We start from the raw sequence: 16,808 nt of genomic DNA, 5'->3' as shown, positions 1-16,808 counted from the left end.
AGAATGGAGAAGGTCGAGGTGAAAGTGTCATAAGATAGCAAAGGCAAGCATAAATAGTATAAGTATAGCAGAATCATTTGCATTTACAACTACATGACTTGACTTGGATATTTGCATTATTAAAATGTTTAAAGAACATAATAATAAAGCCAAACAGTACACTTTTTTTAGATATGACAACTTCTAATTAAATTATATTTAACTATCAGAATAGATTGAACACACTTTAAATGATTCACAGTGTAATTTCAGTAGCCTACAATTTATTGATGCTTTTATTTTGTAACATATGGAGTGCAGGACGTTTTGATTGAAGGAGGGTATAATACCTTTACTTCAAGGGAGACACTACAGGTCTTACCTTTAAGCTTTCCCAGTTGATTTTGTAAATACAGAAACCTGATCATCAGATGACAGCAAAGCTTTACTTAAATGTTGTGGATATGTTACAGTCAGAGGTTTTACATGGGAGGGGATTTTTGGATATCTCTTCTTAGCACGTCATGAATTATAAAATACTGTCAACATCCTGAAGAAACCCATTTTTGCCTCTTTTTAGGAATAAAATGTTGTATAAATCAGGCTATGAATGATACATGAAGAAACCCCTCAGTAAAAGACCTTTAAAATGCAGGGAGGAATAAAACTGGAGGGTTTGGTGGTTCTCGGGTGAAGATTTCTGAGGGGAAAGAAGGCATTTTGAGGAGAGAGACTTTAAAGATATGTATTTTTTGCACATCCAAGCCTGTTCGGAAGGTTGGGTTAGAGTGCACGGTCAGACGTGGAGCAGATAGGGTTTAGAGCAGGGGTGTCAAACTCATTTTGGTCCAGGGGCCGCATACGGCCCAATTTGATCTCAAAGTGGCCGGACCAGTAAACTTTTAGCAGAATTACCGAGAAGTAACAATAAGTGCATATTTTGGATATTTTCCTTACATTAGTTTGAAAAAATGACATGGTGTGGAAGCAAAATATCCTAAAATCTTAAAATTGACCAACATTTCCTCACCTTTATCCACTGTGACTGACTTTTTGTCTTCTCTCCTACTCATCACTTTGTAATTATTACTTCCACCACTAGAAAGCACTAGAGACCATGTTTCAACACTCGAGTGTTTACAGGCCTCACCATAAAAGACAAGGGGAAAAAAAGGAAGCAGTTGATTAAAAAAAGCCTTTTATTGATAAGTTACCGCCAGGCATCTGCTCTACTTAATCCATCATCAATTTATCCTCGCATCTGTCCCTCTCATATCTGGCATCTGGCAATAAATAATTATTTACAACCATGAGGAAAGCACAAATGAAAAGCAACAAGAAGTTACTGTCATTAGAGATGCTGTCGGAGCAGAAATATACAGCGAATGAGACGGTTTGAAATCGATACTGTTGCATAAAAAGCTGATATAGATGATGGTCACTAATTGATAGCCTTGGCGGGGTAAAAAGGCCTGGTGCATCCTCTCATTCTCTCTCAGTGGTATTAAGGGTTTCTGGAATTAATGTGGATCTCTGGTGGGTTGTGGTTGGAGTTTTCTGAACATCCCAGGAAAATAATTCAGTTATCTAGGAATAAAACAGAAAAACAGATTACAGACATGGTCATTAGAGGCACACTTTTATGAGAAGAACAATGGAGAACAGAGACACGATGATCAGCAGCAGTGGTGGGAAGTCATCTAGTTTGCTCTATTATTTCCATTTTGTGCTACTTTATACTTTTGTTCTACCACATTACTGAGAGGAATAGTGTCGTTTTTACTCATGCATTAATTTGATAGGTGCAGTTACAGTTTTACACATACATAATAAACCTAATATCATAAAAATAAAGCAGTAGTTCCTTTGTGGCAAGTGATCGTTTGTTAAAGCAGGCAGCATCTAGTTTTAGCTCCGTGCTATATTTTAAATGAGTCTTTAACTTCTTAGATGATTTAATTCAATTACATGTTAATGGGCACAGAAAGGTATAATTGTCCAATATGTAAAAATCTAAATCATGTTTTAGAAGTCTGCATTCATGTTGAAATCAGTTGTGAAAAGTCACTAAGTACCTTTACTCAAATACTGTAAATGAGCAAAGTTCTTAGATTCTACTTTGCAACCCTGCTATATTTAATGCAGTTATATTTAGGAGACTCTATATAAAATTATTAGTTTGCATATATTCATAACTTCAACTACAAAAAATATTGCTACAAATGCAAAAATAAATTATGCCACAGTTTTTTCATACTTTATGTATGGTTTATATCCATCTAAGGCACAAAAAGGTAAAAATCGTCCAACATTTAAAATAAATAAATAAAAATTGAGAAAAATTTAAAAAGAAAATTCTACTAATTTTTGCAGGTTTTTTTAAACTATTATTTATTTATTCTATTAAATCATCATATTGTTGATGATACACTTATGTGTAAGTTGTGTTATACTGGCATAGTTGGTTTAGATAAACCTCATTTTAATGACTATGTACAGTCTGTAGCCATTATAATCCTTTTTTGCACTTTTTTAATTTCTAAAAGAATTAAAATTGAATAATGGTACCTTTTTGAGCACTATACAGTTATATAAAGCATAAAAAGTACAACTATCCAATATTTTTAAATCAGAAAAATGTGGGGGAAAAAATAGAAAAAATGCCCAAAAAAGACCAAAAATTGAACAGAAAGTAGTTGAAACTAGGTTCACCTCAACCAACTGTAATAATAATAATAATCGTTTGAGAAATGTTCCCAAAAAAAGACTACACAAGAGCTACAGGTAAGTTCTTTTTTTCGAACCTAAACTAAGCCAGTTACCTGTAGTTAAAGTTCAATTCACCTCAGTATATTCCCTGTATATATTATGCTTTACACTGTAACTGCATTTTCCACCACTGATGAGTACTTATGATGATAATATTGAAATATATCTCACCTCTGCACTCATATCTGAGGTCTGAGAACAGAACATGTTCCTGAGAAAAGACAAATAGTCCCAGTCTGCCTCCGGCCAGGGTGTGGTCGTAAACAGCCCCCGAGTCGGACAATATCTCCCTGCCTTCATACACCACTACCCTGTAATGGGAACACAATGCAGGTAGCACAGCGTTAATCAAGGGAGGCCCATTGAGCTGTGTTCAGTTACGGATGAATGTCACTTAATGTGTAACTGTGAGCTGAGTCAAACATTACTCAAATTCTCAGAGATAGTAGTTGCTGACAGCTTTATTCATAATCTAATAATGTATACATTAAGATGCATACCTATAGAGGTAATTAAACCACTATATAATGAGTGGAAACTAATGATAACAACACTATTGTCACATAGATTCACATTTGACATGCAATGTGAAAACATGACTTAGAGCTGCTTTAAATGAATAGACCTGAATCCTTCTAATAGCAGTGTCCACCACATCTCTGGGTCAGATTTGTTGCATATTGTTCTCCTCATTCCATATTTTACTATTTATTTCCGTGTAACTGACGATATGACGTCAAAAGGAGATATATTTAAAGCAGGTACAATGAAGCTTTGAACCAGCTATGTGAAATATCAAAGAATGTCTGTCCTTCACATTCAAAGAGCTGGAATTTCTTTTCAGTCTCACATTGAGAAAGTGTACAGTTGTACAGTCATCCTACAGTAAAAAATAATTCAGTAGCAGAATGGAAAATGCCCAATGCTTGTATATTCAAAAACTTTGTGGTGAAGACACATAATGGTTTTGTTGCTCGTGACCTTTTCTCAGGTTTTGAAAATCTTTATACTGACGCTGTTCTCTCCATCTGCACACACACAGAGCAGAGCACAGAGAACAGAGAACTCATATCCCATTTTTTTAGGCTATTAGTGAAAAATACATCTAAGCAGAAGCAGTTGTGGCAGTTTGAGGAGAACTGGGTACAACAAAGAAAGTGAATTACAATGTTATCATAAAATAACTCTCAGAGATTGATGATATCCTCAAGTGTAAAAACATCTGAGGCTGGCACTGAATGCGATTTTCACAGATTTAAGAAGTTATTTCGCAGATTGTTGCTCTGCTAAAACCTACATCAACTGAACTGGGCCACAAACATTTGATTTAAAAGAACATGCCTCAGCTTTTTCTGCACTAACCATATTAATTTTAATACTTTACTGTGAAACAAAAATAAACACAGACATGTTCTCCAGTTGCAAGCAAGTGTGAAGTTCCTTCCTGCAAATTCATTTTCATGCTTGACTGAAAAGCTGTAACTGCTTTCGAAATGATTAGCGCTAATGTGCAGTGTGAGTAGTAAATGGCTTAAAACACTGGTGTGGTCCTTTCAAAAGCCAAGCCAACAATATCAAACCCTTTAACTGTAAATTAAAAGTGAAAGGTTACTGCTAATGCAGAGTTATTTCCCCCGAGGAAGAACACCAATCCCACCAATCTCCAGTGTTTTTCTATTTCTAAATGTTTGATAGTTTCCATGATCATATTCCAGCTGTGTCTCATAATAGCTTAACGCGAAAATATAAATCCAAGCCCCAATGAGAAAGACACTGCCAAGCGATGAATATTTTACCTCAATGCATCTACAGGTTAATTCATCAGCTGTCTATCAAGTATTTAACAAAGTTTTCCAAGCAACTGAGCAACACAAGGGGATTTTCCTCACATATGCCGGATGTCATGGAGCCAGTGTCACTCAAGAATCAATAATCCATAATAAATCCAAGCAGTATTTGATTATTTAGTGTGCAATGAAGTTGTATTTGTACCTGATGAACCCAGTCTTGGGTCGGTGGATGAGGTGCATTCTGTAGGCTGTGTAGTCCTTCCAGCCGATTTCATTGGGATCGTGCCACAATGTTCTGACCTGGAACAGCCACACAGAGTCACCAGCATGGACAAAATTACATAACTGAGGGTCTGAACTTTACTACAACACATGATTTTCTGTTCAAAGAATGTTTTTTTTGTAATTTAAAGCTATTGCAAAGAGGATGAAAAGGAGCACATCATGGCAGAAATGTCATGAAAAATCATGTTAATCAGCAAGAAAAAGAGAATTACGCGAGGGTACTGATTCGTACCTGGTGTCTGGTGTGTCCTGTGTGCCACAGAGCATTGCGGAGATACTCGCCCGGCCCCGTGCTGGAGTTGACCAGTTTGATTGAGACTCCAGCGGTGCCGAAAGCTTTGGATGGCCTTTTCTCCCAGTAAGCCTGAGACACCTGCCCTCCCAGACAAACAGAGTGTGGTGAAGCGTGAAGGTTAAGTCGATGTATCTAGAGATGCTTGAGAACTGTCACATCACATGAAGTGAAGCGCAAGAAAAGTCAAATCTTTTCTTTCATGTGCTTTTCAGCACTGTACTATAAATCGACATTGAAGGGACATATTGACAAGGTTGAGGTCAAGAAGATGTCTGATGATATAGAAAGATTGACAGAACTTTTGATCAAAATGTAAAGCTTTAAAGGGGAAGTTAGGTGTTTCTGTGAGTGTGTTCGCAGTCAGTCTGAGGTATTAATACTAAACTCAGCACTCAAGCTTCACCTGCTTCCACATGACGACGTAGAAGCGTCGACTGGACTGGTAGGCGAACACGATGCCCGCGTAGTCGTCATCTCGGTTGGTATTTACATAAAATGTCACACTGAAGTCCACTGCGCTGAACTTGTCGAACCCTGTTCGAACGGACTGATGTTTATTGCATGGACTAATCCTTTACATTCTATTTTTGTCATCTTTTTTAATGGTGAATCTTACCTAAAGCGATCCCAGGGTCCGAATTGGCAGTCTGCAGCAGCTCTGTACCCTGGCTGCGGATCACCCAGAGCGGGTCCGACTGCGTGGTGCCTTTAGGGTCCAACAAAACAACCTGAAACTTCCTGAAGTCTGTTGACCCAATATCCTGGTTCAATGGGCAAGGATCCAGCGCATCTGGAATAGTGTCGTTGTCAAAGTCATCAAAACATGCGTCTCCGCTGCTGTCGCCTGAGAGGGAATGAGAGTCTAACATGACTTTATGGGTAAAAAAAAGACTGGACAAGACAATGTGAAAATCTACAGAGAACGTCTGGTATGATGGATTAAACAATCTTTTAAATAGGATTAATCACACTACAGAGAGCCATAAAGTGTTTGTGTTGATGTCCAACATTAATATGACTTGAACCTCTGGAAGCATACTGAACTGACAGCCACAAGATTTTACTGCATGACTGCAAAAGCCATTTATCATAAATCATACAAAATATTTTCCCTGTGTGACGGCTAACTAATCAACATCCGTTCAAATCTGTATTTTGATATCAGACATATTCTTATTTTTATTTACAGATCTACAATCAGTTATACTTCTTTAGTGACACCTTTTGCGTTTGTTTTTGGTGTTTCGTGACTGACCGTCAGAGTCCAGCTGGTCCCTGTTGGGCACCAATCTGCAGTTGTCCCGGTCGTCAGGGATGCCGTCGTTGTCGTCGTCATGGTCGCAAGCATCTCCTTTGCCGTCATTGTCATGGTCAGCCTGGTTGCTGTTGGCGATGTAGGGGCAGTTGTCTAGAGAGTTTTGGTGGCCATCCTCGTCGATGTCCTCGCTGCTGTCGCACATGTCGCCCACCAGGTCACTGTCAGAGTCGAGCTGCAAACACACACATTCAATATACTGTATCTGTACGTTGTACGTATATGTAAGGATTACAATTGCTGCAATCTAGTCATAGGAGAAAGATTGTTCTTGCATTATTGTTCAACTTAGTCTCCTTTTACTTCAATACACTTGGCCCAAATATGTTCAAGCTTCACAATCCCTTCATGAAAGAAGCTCACATCTCGATTGAACAAGTGCTCCTCAACAGCATGCATGACCTCATCATCACTACAAAAATGGTGACCACGCAAGTAGGATTTCATTTTGAGAAACAGATAGAAGTCAGACGGTGTGGGTTGGGTGAGTAGTTCATGGGGCAACAGTTCAAAGCCACATTTTGACACATTGTCCTGGAGGAACAACAAACCATCTTAATGTTTTCCTTTCTTTCTTTTTTTTTGCGTCAAAACGTTTAAGATTTTGTGGACAGTGACACAAGTATGTGAATACTGAGTTTTGTGTGTTTTTTCAGAAACCTGCAGTGGGTTGTGTAGAAGGGGACAGTTGTCACACTGATCTCCAACACCATCCAGGTCAGTGTCCCTCTGGTCAGTGTTGTAGACTAAAGGGCAGTTGTCTTGATCATTCAGAACCTCTGAAACAAAAGAGAGAATCACAAACAGAGCAGGTAAATTGCATTTTGTGTGGCAGATAAAAACAAGACATTCCTACCAATATAAATCAAGACAGTGTTTAGGTAAGTGTAATTTCATCCATATTTCAAGAGTAAGACTACATTTTTTGTGTTAGTAAATTGCCTGTAAAGCCACTTTGTTTCATTTGCAATTGATCCTGATTCCAGACAGTAGTTTCTCATTATCACATTTAGCTGCTGCAACTGCTGCTGTGGATGACAAATAAGCTGCCTTTTTGGGTTTTACTCCTTACAGCTGGTTCATATCTTATCATATCTTTCTGGTGAAGTCCAAGTAGTTGTTGCAGATGGTTTCAAAACAAGTCCAGTAGATGTTTGATAAAGGTATTCTATCCCTGCTGTTTACTTCATGCACAAATATCTTTTATTTTCCATGTCAGCACTGTCAGTCCCATTTTTCTGTTGATGCTCCCATTGGGTAAGACATTACTCACTTTGCAAAATGATTTTCTCTGGATTACATTCTGCTTTTGATGGCCTGCGGACCACCCGCTTAAATATAAAATGTGTTCTAAATTTCAAAATGATAAAATGTTTGTTTTTTCAAGAGCACATACCAGTAATGTTCCCAATCTTATCCATACTCTAAATGGAGATCTAGTTAATCCTGATATATATATAGCTAAGCCTTCTTCCTTAAAAGATAAATAAAATTGCATAATCTATCATGAAGTCCAAAAATCCGCCACCGAATTATGAGATAATGTGGCGTTCAGTTAAATGGATTTGAAGTTACCGTCACTGCCTTCAATTCCAGATGTTAGAGAGAGCTTGAAAGCAATTACTGCTCTTGTGCCAAAGACTGTTCCTCCCTAAAATAGCATTTCTCTCCTCTTCAGACAGAGTTTCCCTCTTGGGTTTGGGGTTAGGACATATAGTAGATTAGATGTAGTGTTGAGATAACCGCTGGGTAAGGTTGGGTCAGATGCATTTTCTTTGCTGCCCAATAGCCTCAAGTCGCTTGATGCTGTGAATCACAGTTCCTTTAGATTTATTACAGGTGACAGTTTCAGAACCCATTGTTGCATTATCTATGATACGGTCGGGTGCCCAGGCAAAGGAAAATACTGTCTTTTTTCATTTTTATTTGTTAAGATGTCCAAAATAGGCTAGCATGTTATTTATAATCACATTTAGGATGAGAAGTATGTGCACTCGTTAAGAAGAATGCCTTGGATATCCCATTTTTAAAAATTGAATGCACCTACTATGCACCTCATAAGTCGAAGAGGCTTCAGGACAAGCTCAGGTTAGACTCATTTTTAGCCTTAGAACACTTTAAGCCTCTGCTGAATGATGTTCTATATAATGAATGATCCGGTTTTTCCAAATGTGTCTGCTTCGTCCTTGTGTAATGCACATGTTGAATGTTGATTACAATTTCCATTATGTATTTGCAGGGTACTATTGTGAATGACAGCCTTGCTCTAAGTAGTTCTTTCCATAAATAAATAACAGTTTCAATGTTCTGAATTCGTGAAGTGGCATTTTAAGGATCATGTTTGAGATCTTCAAGTGCAATGTGTTAAATTTGTAATAGTAATTAGACTGAAGTTGTTGGTTAAATAACTGCATGTTTTAAAGATTGGTGAGTAAAATTAAAAATTTTATTTATATAGCTACTTTAAAGACAAAAAAGAAAAGACGGACACTCAGGAAAACCAGAGAATAACAGAAGGCCGATCGGTCCAAACAGAAGAAGAAAGAAGTAGAACAACAAGGTAAAAGATTTTCAAAGTGAATCAATACAATAACATGAGACAGAATAATAAGAAAAACAAAAATGCCACATCCAAGTAAGGAAAAGAACTAGTGGAATAAAAGAAAATATAAGTTAAAACCATAAACACAAGGCTAAAGATAATAATAATAGAAGCAACAGCACTAAAAATAAAATCAATACATAAATAAAGGGTAAAAGGGAAAAAATAAACAAATGAAATAAAATAAAAAATGTAAAAATCAATTAGACTATAAACATAGATGGCACAGTGGCTCCTACCGTCTCCATCTATGTCGATGCTGCAGGCGTCTCCCTCTCCATTGTCATCAGTGTCAGTCTGCAGCGGGTTGCTTTCAAACGGACAGTTGTCGCAGCGGTCTCCAATCCCGTCCCTGTCGGAGTCGAACTGCCGAGGGTTGTACACCAGCGGGCAGTTGTCCTGTAGCAAGCAAACACATTCAGGTGCACATACAAACACACACAAGGTGTAATTATACACCTGTTTTCTGTCATGGCAGCTTCAAAATCCCTCACTCTCACCCTCTCATCTATGATGTCATCATTGTCGTCATCAGGATCACAGGCGTCTCCCTGTCCATCCATGTCCAGGTCTTCCTGTCCAGAGTTTGGCAGCATGGGGCAATTATCCTGCATCCAATCACAGCTCATTTTAACTGAATCCCATTCAGACAGAACGCAGCCCAGACATCTGTCAACCCGTCAGATGGATTTGAAACCACATTAGAGTGGATGTTGCTTGTTTTTGTGTTTGTTTATTTGTTTCTCTACCTTTTGACAGTGATAGGTGGCGTTCTGCTTGCAGGGCAATCTGTTGTTGGGCCAGCCATCCAGATCAGAGTCTTCACCACACAGGAAGCCGTCGCCAGCGAAGCCGACAGCGCACATGCACTTGTACAAGACCTCAGAAGCCAGGCCAAGGTAGATACACTCTGCATTCCTGTGGCATGTGTGCGTGTTGTCTTTGCAGGGATTGTACGGCTCGCACACCTACAACAACAACAACATCTCCATGAGAATCCAAAAGCCTCTGTGGTTCATGATTGTAGTTCAAAGCAAAGAAAGCGTAACCTGCTGTAAAATGCCTATTCAAAGAGGAAAACACATGCCTGCCTGGTTTCCAGGGCTTTCTCCAGTCCAAGGCCATACGGCTGGGTGCCTTTATAGCGAGGAGGACAGGGCAGACAGTAGAATCCAGGGTCTGTGTTTATGCATTCTGTAACACAAACACCCTCCACTTCACACTGGAGAGATGGAGGATGAGAGATTATCCATGTTCAGCATATCAAACATGAAATGCTTGTGCAAAGGTTTGACAGGTGTTGGGAACAGGAGGAACTCTTTGCCAGGATTAGACTGCAGAGTGTCTTTGCACATGGTAACTATGTCAGATTAAGTGATCACGGTGCCTTTTTGTAGACTGTAGACTAAACAGTGAAAGCATGAAGCACAAAGATGACTGAGCAGGATCAAAAACCCATCTGAAGTGTTGCAAAGCAGTTCATCCGCATCATTATACAGGGCCAGAGAAGGTAAGAAGAAAACTAGCTGTAGTAAGTCAGTGCAGTGCCAATGAACTGAAAGGTAACATCACATTTCGCCACGTTCACTATGGAGATGGTAACATCCTAATGTTTAGCAGGTTTAATGTTTCCCATGCAGCGAAGCAAACACAGAATAAAAAAACAGGAGGTCAGACTAGATTCTGGATTTTAAGTACTTCTTCTTGATGAATTGTAGGGCTGTACAAACAGTGAAAAAATGTGCATAGAGTGCAAATGTTTCGGTCACAGTTGGACTTTCCCTCAGTGCAAAATGAGGCATGCATGATGAGTCACTCTGTATGTGGGTTACTCCACAGGTGTACTTATTCAATGACCTAAGGCTTGATTAAACACACATGCTATGAGTCCAAATACCTGCAAGTTAGATCAAAATAAACACATTATAGTAATGTAATTCTGTAGCATTAATACATTCTCATTCACTGCCTAATATATAGCTGTCAAACAGGGAAAGCAGGTCAGATCCAGTTTTTATTTAAGGGTGTAGCCTTTCAAATCATTTAAAGTATACAGCATAAAACTACATTTATTTCTTCCCTGGCTATCGCAGGAGAGAAGACGACAAATAAAGGACAGTTTTTAAGGTGCAACTCAAACCTTGTGATCAATTAATATTTATCATGTTGATCCTCTTCATGTGTTAGTGAGCAAATTAGCATGAAGCACAAGCTGAGGATAATGGAATTGTTATCAGTGTTTCAGATATTTGCTCATAAACCAAAGTATCAGACGAAATTAAAATTTTCGACCAAATGATTCCACTAGATGGAAAGTTAATGGTCGATGAAAGTGCTGAATCCTGAGGGGGAAATGTTTATCTGTAGCAAATTTCATGGTCATCTATCTAATGGCTGTCTGGTCATAGACATTCACAATACAAGTGCCGTATCAGAGACAAAGTATGGGTCACCAAAAGTCTCACAGGAGGTTGTTAGGTTTGAAACACCATAAAATGTCCAACAGTCAATGCAAAATGAATTTATTCCCGCAAGAACACACTCTGTGGAACAAAAACCATGAACTGTCAACTTGCAATACCCCACATTACTGACATTAGGCCACTATGAGGCTGATTTTTATGCCATCTGGTCCCATGTTTCCCCTTTTTACCTCATTTTCGTCTTCACAATGAGTGCCGTTGCCACTGAAACCCAACGGACAACGTCCACATTCCCATGATCCATCGCTCTTTGATGTACATTCCACTCCAGGAAAACATGGATTTGAAAGCACGCACATATCTGAAACACGTGGAAATTAGCATAAAAATACATTTAGTCTTTTACAGTCAGCCACAAAACAAATAATTCAAGACTGGGTCACTGGAACCTGAATCATTCTGGGAATTGTACATTTTAAAGACTGCTTTATTATTTCCAAAGCTTCAATAATTGAATAAAGGTGGAACAAACACTGTAGGATTATTATTTTTTTAATCCTGCATTGTTTGAAAAATATGTTTCTGCCAATAAAACAGGATTAGGGTTTATCCATAGATATGAGGCTTAGGCTGCTTATGGAATATTATCTGCTTGCACAGTTAAGATGTACCGCAGTCTGAGGTTTTTACACATGGTTACGGTTTACCTAATGGGCATGGCTGTTTGTTACAAGCTTCGTAGTCCACGGCATCTCCGGCACAAGGCTTCCCGCCGTTCTGAGGGGCCGGATTGGAACACTCTCGCTGGCGACTCATGAGGCCTCCACCACATGAGTCTGAACAGAGTGACCACTCAGTCCAGGTTGTCCAGCCTCCAGCAACTGCACAAAGACACAGGATTTACCTGCTGAAGGCGCACAGTGCTGTTTGTGTGGATGCAGTTGCACAAAGTTTACATAGACTTTTAACCATCCTGTTGTCCTCATTACAGGCACCAAAAAATATTGTTTCCTTGTCTGAAAAAAATCCCAAAATTTAAAATAAAAAAAATCCCCAAATTTCTGAAAATTTGCAAAAACTTTAAGGAAGAAAATTTTGATAATTGCTTAAATGTTTGATTTAAAAAAAAATCCCCCAAATTTGACAAGAAAATTCTTGTAAATATTTTCAAAAAATGAGTAACCATCCTCCAAAAAATTCCTAAAAATATCTAAAGTGATTACATATATATAATAGTATAACTTCTATTTTGTTTAAGAACATTCACAAAAACATCAACCAAAACCCAGTGAAATTCGGTGGGTTTTTGGTTGATTTTTTTGTGAATGTTCTTGAGAAACATTTTTAACATTTCTTTTTTCCACCAAAAAATGTTCAAAGATTTCCCAAAAATGTTGAAAATGTGGACATCAGAAGTTTCACTGTGAAAGTATATATTTTTTCCCCCATTTTCAAACTAAAATGGGTCAATTTTGACTCGCAGGACGACACGAGGGTTAAAGACCTTTTAGATTATGGCAGTCTTGGAATTCCAATGACTCCTACAACTCAGAATTTTCTATGATGGAAACACTGAGAACCATGAGTCTCTGTAACAAAAACTGGGCATGCATTAGGTCTTCTGGAATTCTGGTATTTGGTTCCTTTTTTTCCTGACTGTATGTGTGCTCTTGTACTCACTGGGACAGAGCGTGTTGTTGCATGGTTGTGTCTCCTTAGTGCTTCCTGGGCAACCTTTGCCTCCTTTCTGCGGCGGTGGATTGTTGCACAGACGAACCCGTGTGATGTTGCCTTCCCCACATGTGGTTGTACACGCAGACCAAGGAGACCAAAGGCCCCAGTTTCCATCAGCTCGCCCTAGACATGAAACAAGCACACAGAGACTGTAAAAAGTCTTCTTTTCCTGTGTAGTAGATTGGAAGAAACACAGACCACCACTACAGCTCTCCACTGTGTGTACACTTAAGAGAGCAAAACAGCATGTTTCCAATTATGATTCTAATCTCTAAAATGCATCTGTCTGAAGTTCTTTTTTTTTTGTCTGAGAAATATTCAATTTACTCCCTCAGACTGGATTTGGCTGAATCCATCACACACAAAAAACGCATTAAATTAAAACATGCGACAGATGTGGAGTGATGTGCTACCTTTTCGGTCACACTTCATCGGCGTGCAGCTGCGGGTTTGGACTGACGGCCCGCTGCAGGACGGCATGATGCCGTTGCAAGATCGGCCTCGCTGCTGACCTCCACGTCCACAGGTGACCGAACAGTGGGTCCACTCAGACCACGGGGACCAGCCATCTTCTTTGTCTTTAGATTCAAACACACAATGTTGTTTTGACAGATTTCTTAGCACACATTTCCAAAACAGCCGAAGAAAAATCCTACCCACCGAGACAGACAGGGCAGCATCTCCCATCGATAAAAGACGGATTGATGCAGGAGACGGGTGGACATGACACCTGCTGACACACCGCCTTTCCATCCTGGAGAAAACAGACCAGCGATGATACATTTATATTCTGGAACAATATCATGTATTTGATCCAGATGTTTTTTGCTAAATGCCAGTTCTTGCAGAGGAACGGTATGCCGACATGACTCACAATAAGTCTGGCTACTCCCTCAACGCATTTTTGACAAAACTAATGGTGTTTTATAAAGAGAAACAGACTCAGAGAGGAGGAGGATCAAACAGGCATAAAATATAGATAGAGGCTCTGGAAATAAATGAAACCACAGTGGGTAAGTGTGAAACTTCCCCAAGCAGTAAACACATTTTAAAGGAGTGGTTTGACATTGTAGAGAATATATAAACAAGAATACTGGCACCACTCTCATGTCTGTTAGCTAAATATAAAACTAAAATCCCCCCAAGAGAGTGTTTAGATTAGAAAGAGGGTAAAGCCACGACTTTCAAGTAGTTTCAGTTTAGTCACAGAAGTCTTTAGTCAAAAATCAAGTCATCCATGTCTCACAGCAGTCAAGTCAAGAGGGATTATGTATTACATGACTCCTCTGAGCCAGCTAGAAAACTGATTTTTTTTTTCCATAAAGATGAATACAGTACAGAACATTTATCATCTGACCTCGCTGATGCAGGTGGTGTTAAGACCTGCTGTCTACCTGTGATGAATCTAAACGCTTGCACGGCACTGACCTGACAGGTGCAGGAGGTGCAGCTGTCGACTTCCCAGTCCTCCCCCTGCTCGTACACTCGTCTATCCTGCACGCACCACACCTCCCCGTCTCTGTCTCTGTCAATGTCATTGTCCAGGCCATCATTGCTCCCATGGTCATCGTTGTCGCCACCTCTGCTGCCACTGCTGCCTCTACTGCTGCTTCCACTGCTGCTGCTAAGACTACTGCTGCTTCCGCTGCTGCTGCTAAGACTGCTGCTGCTAAGACTACTGCTGCTGCTGCTGCTGCTGCTGCTGCTGCTGCTGCTGCTGCTGCTGCTGCTGCTGCTGCTGCTGCTGCTGCTGCTGCTGCTGCTGCTGCTGCTGATGCTGATGCTGCTGCTGATGCCATTGCGACTGTTGTTGAGCTCAGCCATAAATATTCGCATCTCTTCATTTTCTTTTGACTGAGAACACAAAAATACACATGTAACATCTTCAAAGTAGTAAAATCTAAGTTTTTCTATCAATGTTGAATCCAAATTTGCCCTAGATTGCTCCACCTGAACTCCAGTGGGTCACAACTATCATGACATGATCAGTGGCCCACATTTTCACACTGACGGTATTCTTTCTGCTCAAGTTTTTTCCAAAACTACTGACGTATTTACCACAAACCACAGAGCCTCCCTGCCAGAAAAAATATCTTGCTCTCTTTTTGGCATTTGTCCTGGAAGAAGAGCTACTCTCTGCTGGTTTTTCTACACAAATTTCCCTGAAAACTCAACTGGGTCACAAATAATGCAAAGTGTGGTTCAAAGCATGTTGAGCTGAGACAGTGTTCCTGAAAATCAGTCATAATAAACAGGAACAAAACTGAATTTTACAATGTGTTTCTGATTTTGAAATCACAGTACAGTTTTGAAAGAGTCAAAACTTGTTTTTTAAAGTCATTATTTTCTCAATTTTTCCAAATCTAAAATTCTAAACTGGTTTTATCGCAAAGATTTATCTTATTTACCTTAAAACCCAACTAGGTCACAAACAATGCAAGATGTATGACAAGTACTGTTAAGCTTAGACAGTTTTCTTGAAAATTGCCTCAAATTTGCCATAATAAGCAGGAACAAAACTGAACTTTACAATGTGTTTCTGATTTTGAAATCACAATACAGTGGAGGCAAAACTTTAAATTTTTTAAAATCTAAAATGCAAGCACTTGCTCGTGCCACAACAAGATAAATCCAAATATGTGCATGTGTTTGTGTGTCTTACTACTCTCTCCAGATCTTCAAGCAGGCTGCTAGTCACAATACGCAGGCCATAGATCTCTGTGAGCAAACCCATCAGCTCGTCGCATGGATGAAGGCAGATTTCTGACGACACGTTGTCCACCTTTGCACCACCCACACCTGTAGAAAATGCATGCAGTCTATGCTACATTTACTGTACATTTAAATCTGCATTTAGAGATGGATAGACTATTTAGGTGCATATATTCTGAGTCTTTTCATGCATGAGCAACATGCACATGTACCTGCACACACAGCTGCTGCATAGAAGAATATCAAAAGCCAGGGGAAACCTCCCAGAGGACTCATTCCTGTTCACACATAAATCACATATGAAATATAGCATCACCACAGAATACAAGCTGCCTGAGAGACAAAAAGAAAAAGCAGAAGATAAAGAGGGAATTAACCTTGCATACCTGCGTACTCCTTGCTGCTCTGCCTTTCCCCACGATTAGAAATCACGGCTGGTAGATTCGTCCCTGCTGCAGCTCCACAGGGGCTGTGATGGAATGTGTGTCTCCTTTTTCCTTGTTCCCTCGTCTCCTTGTTTCCTTCTCACCTCCAGAGCCGAGATCACCGGCACAGCTGCCTCAGTAGTTTTTGGGTCGAAACATCCAAAGAAAATAGGGGAGAGGTTGGTGAAGAAAAATCTGGGTGAAGAACATGCAGACGGCTGTGTTAGTTGCTCCAGGAAGCTCTGATGTGGTTATGTGTTTGTTTGAGAGTGTGTGTGCATGTGTGTGTGTGTGTGTGTGTGTGTGTGTGAGGCAGAAGCAGGGGCCATATATTACCCGTCTGTCTGGCGATGAACTGGGCTGCATATCTCCCAGCGAGAAACCCAGCTGGATGGAAGGAGCTCTGTCTGTGTGTGTGTTGACGTCTCGATGCAGGTTTTCCCAGACACATCATTTACACTCTTCACTCTCCAAACTGA

General features: G+C 39.7%; 1 protein-coding gene across 3 annotated transcripts; it reads right to left on the bottom strand.

Annotated features, from left to right (window-relative positions):
• Window positions 1-1,160: 1,160 nt before the first annotated feature.
• LOC110969093 (thrombospondin-2-like) lies at window positions 1,161-16,808 on the bottom strand. Of its 3 annotated transcripts, none has more exons than XM_051939286.1 (22): window positions 16,666-16,808; window positions 16,291-16,524; window positions 16,117-16,182; window positions 15,855-15,991; window positions 14,621-15,046; window positions 13,853-13,946; window positions 13,606-13,770; window positions 13,139-13,315; window positions 12,166-12,339; window positions 11,689-11,819; window positions 10,123-10,257; window positions 9,785-10,003; window positions 9,536-9,643; window positions 9,275-9,434; window positions 7,094-7,212; window positions 6,374-6,608; window positions 5,735-5,962; window positions 5,522-5,652; window positions 5,056-5,196; window positions 4,741-4,838; window positions 2,920-3,059; window positions 1,161-1,566 (listed from the first exon to the last, which is right to left on the bottom strand). In XM_051939286.1, exons 3-22 carry the CDS (start codon window positions 16,178-16,180, stop codon window positions 1,559-1,561), a joined length of 3,090 nt encoding a protein of 1,029 aa, XP_051795246.1. In that variant the 5' UTR covers window positions 16,181-16,182; window positions 16,291-16,524; window positions 16,666-16,808; the 3' UTR covers window positions 1,161-1,558. The 3 variants fall into 3 exon arrangements, with proteins under 3 accessions (XP_051795246.1, XP_051795248.1, XP_051795247.1); XM_051939288.1 differs by having other exon boundaries at window positions 16,291-16,459; window positions 16,666-16,801; XM_051939287.1 differs by lacking the exon at window positions 16,666-16,808 and having other exon boundaries at window positions 16,291-16,621.

This window comes from Acanthochromis polyacanthus, chromosome 19 (genome assembly GCF_021347895.1).
Source record: "Acanthochromis polyacanthus isolate Apoly-LR-REF ecotype Palm Island chromosome 19, KAUST_Apoly_ChrSc, whole genome shotgun sequence".
Lineage (NCBI taxonomy): Eukaryota > Metazoa > Chordata > Actinopteri > Pomacentridae > Acanthochromis > Acanthochromis polyacanthus.
This window is presented reverse-complemented; position numbering and strand designations above follow the sequence as displayed.

Excerpts from the sequence above, each read along its gene's own strand:
- LOC110969093 (XM_051939286.1), bottom strand. The coding sequence starts at position 16,180 with ATGAGTCCTCTGGGAGGTTTCCCCTGGCTTTTGATATTCTTCTATGCA. Across the intron at positions 13,771-13,852 it reads ATGCTGCCCTGTCTGTCTCG|ACAAAGAAGATGGCTGGTCC; the intron begins GTGGGTAGGATT and ends TTGAATCTAAAG. Across the intron at positions 11,820-12,165 it reads CAAACAGCCATGCCCATTAG|ATATGTGCGTGCTTTCAAAT; the intron begins GTAAACCGTAAC and ends CACGTGTTTCAG.